The 9,366-nt window shown below is 47.8% G+C and overlaps 1 protein-coding gene across 1 annotated transcript in view; it reads right to left on the minus strand.

The window, feature by feature from the left end:
- Positions 1 to 244: 244 nt before the first annotated feature.
- sh2b1 (SH2B adaptor protein 1) overlaps positions 245 to 9,366 on the minus strand; it is a gene marked incomplete at its 3' end in the record, with an annotated part of 20,567 nt that continues 11,445 nt past the window's right edge. The window contains exons 5-10 of the mRNA XM_084460994.1: positions 9,088 to 9,179; positions 8,190 to 8,272; positions 7,842 to 7,997; positions 7,128 to 7,339; positions 6,030 to 6,204; positions 245 to 507 (exon numbers count right to left, since the gene is read on the minus strand). Of these exons, the coding sequence (XP_084317120.1) occupies positions 245 to 507; positions 6,030 to 6,204; positions 7,128 to 7,339; positions 7,842 to 7,997; positions 8,190 to 8,272; positions 9,088 to 9,179 (981 nt within the window). The remainder of the gene's footprint in view (positions 508 to 6,029; positions 6,205 to 7,127; positions 7,340 to 7,841; positions 7,998 to 8,189; positions 8,273 to 9,087; positions 9,180 to 9,366) is intronic.

Raw genomic sequence — 9,366 nt, forward strand, 5'->3', positions numbered from 1 at the left:
CTTATCTCGCTTAACGTTAGTGTTCTAAGGGTGTCCCCATCCCTCTCTCGCCCTCTCTTTCTCCCACCTGCTCTCTCGCTTTCTGCATCTCCCAGAATGCTTTGTGTTTTAATAGTGTTAGTACCTCCCTCTCTCCTCCCTCTCCCCTGTCTCTTAACAAAATACAAATACTGGTTATGAATGGCTATGACCTCCGCCTATGAATGGCTATGACCTCCTCCACCCCCCCCCCCCCCCTCCCCGTTCAGAAGAAGGAGTACTGGTTGTCGATGGCTCTCACCCTCCCGCCCTCCCTCTCTTCGCCCTCCACGCCCTCCAGTTGGCGGAGCGGCGCCTCCCTCTCTTCCCAGTCCTCCGCTCCTCCTCCTCCGCCGCCTCCTCCTGCTCCTCCGCCTCCCTGCTCCGTCTCGTTGGCGCGTTCTTGGGGTGGCGTGGGCGGCGGCGGGCGGCCGGGGGGCAGGGGCGGGGGGGGGGGCTGTGGGGGGCTACGGGGTCTGCTGGTCAAGTCTGCGGAGGAGAACAGAACACCCAGAGAAAGAGGGAAAAAAGAGAGGAATTACAAAAAGGTGTGAATAAAGGAGAGTGGGGAATTACGGAAAGATGTAGGTGTGCAAGGAGGTACCAGAAAAGTGAGGAATGACGAGGAGGAGGGCGAGAGTGAGTGCTGTGATTTGGCTGAGAGGTCAGAGGTGACAGGTCCATGTGAGTCATGGAATCAGTCAGAACAGACACACACACACTCCCCTCAAAACACACCGTTCCAACAAACCCCCACCACACACACACACACACCATTTCCTCAAACTACACACACTCTCTGCAGATATACCAAGGAATGACCAAGGCGGCTTAAGGAACATTCTCACTCAAATATTCATTAATTAATCATCAATTAGTCTTGTTTATTAAAAAATATGTCAGTTCTAGTTTTTACCCGAGTGTGGCATCGCTCAGAAAGCTTACAATAGTAAATGATAGTGCATGGCTAGTCATTAAAGCTACACTAAGCAACTTTTGAATAAGAATTGTTGTGGAGTCATTAAAGCTACACTAAGCAACTTTTGAATAAGAATTGTTGTGGATCCAAGGAAGGCGCATATCCTAATTTGTCCTCTCAGACCCCAATTCTTCCTCTACCTGTTATTGCTCATAACGCATCATTCTCTTGTTGCTTGCTCTCCCTCTTCAATTTCTAACCCCCCCCCCCTCCCAGAGCTGAAAATGAACACCTGCCACCGGCCAAATGCAGGTACAATTTCCAATTGGCGACTAGATTTGGGAAGGCTATCTGAAAAAAATATATACTTGGCCGGTAGATTTTTTTCATCTACAGTCCCCTTGGCAGGTGACTCACCGTGAGCCAAAAAGTGAATTTCCCCCCCTGCCCCGACCCCAGGGAATCCAGTCTCACAGAATTGTATCTAGTATTTTTGCTTTGAGAAGTTACACAGCGTTCTCCACACTCTCTTCTTTCCACATTTATCATCTTCTCTTCACTTTAGTCTCTCTTTTTCCTTTCACTCTGACATCAGCATTTACCTTTAAATACTACTTACTTACTTACTAAATAGTGAATATCCCTCTCTCTCACACACTCCCACTCTCCCCTACTGCCTCTCTCTCTCTCACACACTCCCACTCTCCCCTACTGTCTCTCTCTCTCTCACACACTCCCACTCTCCCCTACTGTCTCTCTCTCTCTCTCACACACTCCCACTCTCCCCTACTGCCTCTCTCTCTCTCACACACTCCCACTCTCCCCTACTGTCTCTCTCTCTCTCACACACTCCCACTCTCCCCTACTGTCTCTCTCTCTCTCTCACACACTCCCACTCTCCCCTACTGTCTCTCTCTCTCTCTCACACACTCCCACTCTCCCCTACTGCCTCTCTCTCTCTCACACACTCCCACTCTCCCCTACTCTCTCTCTCTCTCTCTCACACACTCCCACTCTCCCCTACTGTCTCTCTCTCTCTCTCTCACACACACACTCCCACTCTCCCCTACTGTCTCTCTCTCTCTCACACACTCCCACTCTCCCCTACTGTCTCTCTCTCTCTCTCACACTCTCCCCTACTGTCTCTCTCTCTCTCTCACACACTCCCACTCTCCCCTACTGTCTCTCTCTCTCACACACTCCCACTCTTCCCTACTGTCTCTCTCTCTCTCTCTCTCTCTCTCACACACTCCCACTCTCCCCTACTGTCTCTCTCTCTCTCTCACACACTCCCACTCTCCCCTACTATCTCTCTCTCTCTCTCACACACTCCCACTCTCCCCTACTGTCTCTCTCTCTCTCACACACACTCCCACTCTCCCCTACTGTCTCTCTCTCTCTCTCTCTCACACACTCCCACTCTTCCCTACTGTCTCTCTCTCTCTCTCACACACTCCCACTCTCCCCTACTGTCTCTCTCTCACACACACTCCCACTCTCCGACTGTCTCTCTCTCTCTCACACACTCCCACTCTCCCCTACTGTCTCTCTCTCTCTCACACACTCCCACTCTCCCCTACTGTCTCTCTCTCTCTCTCACACACACTCCCACTCTCCCCTACTGTCTCTCTCTCTCTCTCTCACACACTCCCACTCTCCCCTGCTGTCTCTCTCTCTCTCACACACTCCCACTCTCCCCTACTGTCTCTCTCTCTCTCACACACTCCCACTCTCCCCTACTGTCTCTCTCTCTCTCACACACTCCCACTCTCCCCTACTGTCTCTCTCTCTCTCTCTCTCTCTCTCACACACTCCCACTCTCCCCTACTGTCTCTCTCTCTCACACACTCCCACTCTCCCCTACTGTCTCTCTCTCTCTCACACACTCCCACTCTCCCCTACTGTCTCTCTCTCTCTCACACACACTCCCACTCTCCCCTACTGTCTCTCTCTCTCTCTCACACACTCCCACTCTCCCCTACTGTCTCTCTCTCTCTCTCTCTCTCTCTCTCACACACTCCCACTCTCCCCTACTGTCTCTCTCTCTCTCTCTCTCTCACACACTCCCACTCTCCCCTACTGTCTCTCTCTCTCTCACACACTCCCACTCTCCCCTACTGTCTCTCTCTCTCTCACACACTCCCACTCTCCCCTACTGTCTCTCTCTCTCTCTCACACACTCTCCCACTCTCCCCTACTGTCTCTCTCTCTCTCTCACACACTCCCACTCTCCCCTACTGTCTCTCTCTCTCTCTCTCACACTCCCACTCTCCCCTACTGTCTCTCTCTCTCTCACACACTCCCACTCTCCCCTACTGTCTCTCTCTCTCTCTCACACACTCCCACTCTCCCCTACTGTCTCTCTCTCTCTCTCACACTCCCACTCTCCCCTACTGTCTCTCTCTCTCTCTCTCACACTCCCACTCTCCCCTACTGTCTCTCTCTCTCTCACACACTCCCACTCTCCCCTACTGTCTCTCTCTCTCTCTCTCTCACAGACTCCCACTCTCCCCTACTGTCTCTCTCTCTCTGTCGGCCGTAAAGTCCGGTCTCACTTACACACAGTCAGAGATGGGGGTTGATGGAGAGTCAGGGTGGCGCGTGGTGATGACATCACAGACTGTGGGCCGGCTGCCTGCCCTGTCCCGGCCTGCGAAGAATGACCCGAGGAAAACAACAACACAACAACAACAACAGCCGGTCAGAGTTTAAAAACGTTTAAAATCAACCGAAGTTGCACCAAAGTGCTGATGGTACAAACATGGGGCTAGAGGATGATGCAGGGGCTAGAGGATGAGGCAGGGGCTAGAGGATGATGTAGGGGCTAGAGGATGATGCAGGGGCTAGAGGATGAGGCAGGGGCTAGAGGATGAGGCAGGGGCTAGAGGATGAGGCAGGGGCTAGAGGATGAGGCAGGGGATGAGGGGGACAGATGGAAGGACAGGTCCCGGACAGAAGAGGGAGGCGGATATGCTCAGAATAGGAGGAGTTCAATAGTAGGTCTGGGTATCGAGTCGAATTTCAAGAATCGATTCGATTCTGATTCACGAGGTTCAGAATCGATTCAATTCGATTCAATATCGATTCGGTTAGTGTTACTAAAACCTGTGTTTTACTAGTGTTTTTTTTTAGCTGTAACCTTAATTACATGACTGCCAAGTTATGCAACACATCAGTACTAGGGCTGGGTATCGATACTGATTTCCAAAAATGAATGAATGAATCATTGAATGAATTAATGAACTATTCATACCTTCATTTATTCATTAAATAAAAGATCGATTTTGGGATTCATGAATCGATTCTGAATCATTTGATTCAGAATCGATTTTTTTAAACCCAGCCCTATTAAACAGAGGAGGAGAATAAAGGTGGAGGGTGGAAGACTTGGGCAGGAAGAGAGAGAGCAGGACAAGCATATGAAGGGAAGGAAGGAGAGGAGGAGGAGTTTGGTAGGAGTGGAGAGAGGGACAGCGTAGGACAAGCATATGAAGGGAAGGAGCATGGAAGAGGAGGAGGAGTTTGGACAGAGTGGAGAGAGGAGGTAAGAGATAAATGGGTCAATGACAAAGGTGTCCCATGACATTCAGTACAACGCTGAGTGACCCCTCGAAAAATGAAAAATGCATACGGTATGTGCTTAGATGCCGGTCAGAATCAGTCTCGATGAGAAACTTCACGTGAGATTCGATTGTAACCGCCGCTCGCGTCCCAACCGATAAACGTCGAGCGTCGCGTGGAAACGACCGCAGACCCTGTTGTCTGTCGTACGTTCGTTTCGTAAACGAGGGCCGTCGCGTGCGTACGGGTGGATGAAAACATGCAGGTCAACTTCACAGCTGTTACATTTCAACGGCGTCGGCACAAATATCATGCAGACGTCACCGTGACAATGACATTGATAATATAACTGCACACATCTGATCTTCAATAAGATAAGCACTCACATACATCCAGATTCACACATAACACGTGTATACATGTAGAGGCTTATCATTTGTGTTAGATCTTCATATTCGAACATGTGACCTACTAGGGCTGTATATCATCTTGGATTTCGCGATTCGATACGTATCACGATACAGAGGTCACGATACAATACGATACGATACGATACGTATTGCGATACACACATCATTTACTGAAAGATTTTAAGTGTTCAAGACTGAAAACTGAATGGCTCAAATGCACTATATAGATAACTCAAACTCAATGACTGGACAGAGAACTAGCTAATAAATATTTTACATTTGATATCCATGCTTTTTAAACTGTCAACATTGTAGTATTTATGGTTTTTCAAAATTATTTATGTGTATGCTTTTTTAACTTAATATTGTAGAATATGATTTTTAAACTGGATTTAAAAATTTAAATAAAAACATAAAAAATTAAAAAAAATAAATAATAATAATTACAGCGCCCGGCTGTATCGATACTCCGGGCTGAAAGATCGATACAGTATCGCGAGACTACGTACCGCGATGAATCGTTGTATCGATACAATCCTACAGCCCTACCAAAGACATTTTAACAGATCTCACCTCCACAAACATCTTACCTTTCCCCACATCCCAACCAGTAAGCAGCCATGGATCCATGACTGTCTAGCGTCTCACAAACTTAGCATCTCATAATTGTAAGTCGCTTTGGACAAAAAGCATCTGAGGTCTAGTTTTCTCAATTTCTCAAGTCTAATTCTCTCCGTTTCTCATTTGTTGGTCGCCATCTCAACTAGGGCTGGGTTTAAAAACATCGATTCATCGATTCTGAATCAAATGATTCAGAATCGATTCATGAATCCCAAAATCCATCTTTTATTTAATGAATGAATGAATAAATGAAGGTATGAATAGTTCATTCATTCATCAATGATTCATTCATTCATTCATTTTTGGAAATCAGTATCGATACCCAGCCCTAGTATTGATGTGTACTTGACAGTCATGTAATTAAGGTTACAGCTAAGAAAAACAGGTTTTAGTAACACTAACCGAATCGATATTGAATCGAATCGAAAGGTGATAATCGATTCTGAATCATGTGAATCGGAATCGAATCGGAAAAAAAACAAAAACGCGAGGCGTTTTACCTGGCTGTCTGACGGCGGTGGCGCCCACAAAGCTGATGAGCGTGACGTCGGAGGCGCCGCCGGACTCCAGGGGGATGGGGTGGACGCGGAAGTGCTCCAGCATGTCGAAGATGGACTGGAACCACAGGTGCTGCACCCGGCACTGGCCGTCCTCGTTCAGGGACAGACGCAGGTGCTGGGGGGGGAGGGGGGAGAGACGGACGACAAGGGGACGCTCTGGGTCAAACGCTGCTTTGTGTGTTGCATCGCAGCGAATGCTTGGTAGGAAAAATGGATCATTGAAATTGACACTGGCATGTAAACAGGGCTGAAAATGAACACCCGCCACCCGCCAATGGCGGGTAAAATGTCCATTTGGCGACTAAATTTCGGAGGATATCCGCCACGCTGGCGGGTAAATGTTTGTACCGATAGAGTCATGTAATAAATTATGCGTGCGATGTCGCCACATCCATTCCGTTCTGTTTGTTGTGTGTTGCACTTAAATAGCTCCCCCGCTGCACCAAATAAAGTTTTCAGTCACATGACCTCGCGCACTAGAAGAGACTGGTGACTCGAAGCTACTCGCGCCCAGAAAATCATTCCCATTTACCTCAGAAGACGCGCGCTACTACAGTCGACACCTGTGGAGACGGCGAAGTCAACAAAAGCTAGGATGTTGCGACACTTACCTGGTGTAGTTAAACCGACGACAAAACGACAAAACACAGAGCATGTATTCAACATACAATACTATTATCTGAATGAAAAGTACTGAAACAGATGTATAATGTGACAATATTATAATTTATATTATATATAATTTTTTATAATTTATAATTATAAAATTTTGTATTTTTTATAATTTTGGCCGGTAAAAAATATAGTTGGCCGGTGGATTTTTTCATCTACCAGTCCCCTTGGCAGGTGAGCCAAAAAGTGAATTTTCAGCCCTGCATGTAAAGAACTGTGCATAACATCCAAACGCTTATATTTTGACCCTTTGTTCACCAGCAAGCTGAAATTCACTGAGGTCAAACTGACATACACACACCAGAAAACGCAACGGTTGAAAAGACACTCGCACGCTCTCCTCTCTCCGCTCCGTCTCTCTCTCACCTTCGCTTTGCCCTGGAAGTTGAAGGTGAGCACGTATTCGCCGCGCCGCGTCTCGCTCTGCCGCACCAGGAAGACCCCGTGGCTGGCGGTGCCGCCCGCCAGCACCAGCTGCGCCGCCTTGAGGCGCGACAGCGTGCCGTGGAACCACTGGCACTCGCTGAGCGGGTGCTCCACCGCCTCCGCCGCCGCCATGTCCGAGAACAGGAAGGACCCTGAGGGAGGGAGGTGGGGGTTATTTTTTTTTAAAGATATATTTTAGGGCTTTTCAGCTTTAATGGGACAGGACAGTTTGAGAGAGACAGGAAACGTGGGAGAGAGAGAGAGAGGGGAGGACATGCGGCACAGGACCCGAGCCGGGAATCGAACCCGGGTTCGCCGCGCGAAGGACTAGCCTTCATATGGTGCGTGCCTTACCTGGTGAGCTACCAGGGCGCCCCAGAGGTGGGGGGTTATAACCTTAGACATAAACACTAGACGCCGCATTGACGTCGATTTGATCGCTACCGGACGAAAAATGCGGCCGCCATCTTGGTCCGGTACGGACAATACCTATCATTCTTACCCTTATTTTATACTGTATAGAAATGGTACTTATTGTGTCATTTGTAAATGTGTAACTTACATTTGTTATTTGTAAATTGAGTATCTGTTAATGCAGCATGTAATAATAATAATAATAATAAATAATAATAATTACTAAGCAGCAGTACTCACCTGTGGCATCTGGCGTCTCAGCAAAAGGTGTACCTAAACTAGCCCCGCCCCCGCAGAGAGCGCGGCTCTCTGATTCGTCGAGGGGGGCCCTGGGCGGTAACTCTGGGGGGAGGGGGTCCATCAAGGGGGAGGAGCCACCGATCCCTCCGTAGCACACTGGGACCGTGACACAAGCAGATGAGGGGCATCACAACAATGTCCAAAATCATTTTTTGGTCTCTGATTATAAGCACTGTTCTTCAAACTCGTTTTTGACAGTTGGTAAACTGAGCACTGGTGCATCATGGGAAATCCAGCAGCATTCAGAGAGTTATTATAATAAACGATCGCAGAAAATCATCATCGTACCTTGAGAGAGACGGTCACCGAACTCCGGCGTCCCGCTGATGTCCATCTGACCCCCACACACACCCTCGATGTCCTCCTGCTCACTGGAGACGAGAGGGAGGGGTTAGCTGGCATTTCCTCCATGTGCACATGCACGCGCACACGCACACGCACACACACACACACACACACACACACACACACACACACACACACACACACACCCTCGATGTCATCCTGTTCACTGTAGAGAGGGAGGGGTTAGCTGGCATCTCTCTACACCAAGATCAAGGTTGTTTTTTAATCAAAGTAAAGTCAAAGTAGTTTGTATTTTACAATTATTGTATTTACTATCATGTTTCTTTCTTTTCTTATTTTTTTCTTGAATTCTGTTTATGAATTGTAGTATCTTCTGCGTTATTGTATTGTACTGTATGTTTTAGTTGAGGACTCGTGGAAGACTAGCCGATGGCTAAAAGAAATCCTAATAAACAACAACAACAGTAGTTGATGTCATCGACTACGTGAATACGTCTACGTGCTGCAAAGAGGATGTCTGCGCTCGGACAAAACTAACAGTATTGGAAATTGATTTTCTATTTATTTACGCTATATAAATGTTACCTGGCACCTTTTATCTTTTCAGACCCGTTTCTAATTAGCGATAAGATTAAGATATTCGTCTAGGAAGCATTTGGGCTATAAACTAGGTCAGGGTCAATTGGCTATGTGAAAATTGGATAAAATCCTCAAATAAATGTATAAAACAAAATAAAGTTATAGAAAAAAAACAATTACAGGCTACATTTTTTTTTCTCGAAAATTCCCAAGCTTAACTTCCGATGGGAAATTTTTCGTAAAGTGTCACCGGCCTACTGGCCGAGGGGTCGGCCCTCCGTCCTCTCTTCTCTGAGCTCACCTCAGGCAGATGCCGTTCCTAATGTCGCTCAGCCAGGCTCTCATCTGCACGGCGTCCCGCGTCTCGATCACGTACTGAGACGGTCCCTCCAGCTGAGACACAGAGAGAGAGAGGGAGAGAGAGAGGGAGAGAGAGAGGGAGAGAGAGAGAGAGAGAGAGAGAGAGAGAGAGAGGGGTTTAAAAAGGCCTGGCGAAGGACAGAGGGACAGAAATAGAAATAGACAACGATAGAGGTCTGGAGGTAGAAGGTGGAAGGAGAAAAAGAGAGAGAGAGAGAGA

This window comes from Borostomias antarcticus, assembly GCF_949987555.1.
Source record: "Borostomias antarcticus genome assembly, chromosome: 35".
In the NCBI taxonomy this organism is placed as follows: Eukaryota; Metazoa; Chordata; class Actinopteri; order Stomiiformes; family Stomiidae; genus Borostomias; species Borostomias antarcticus.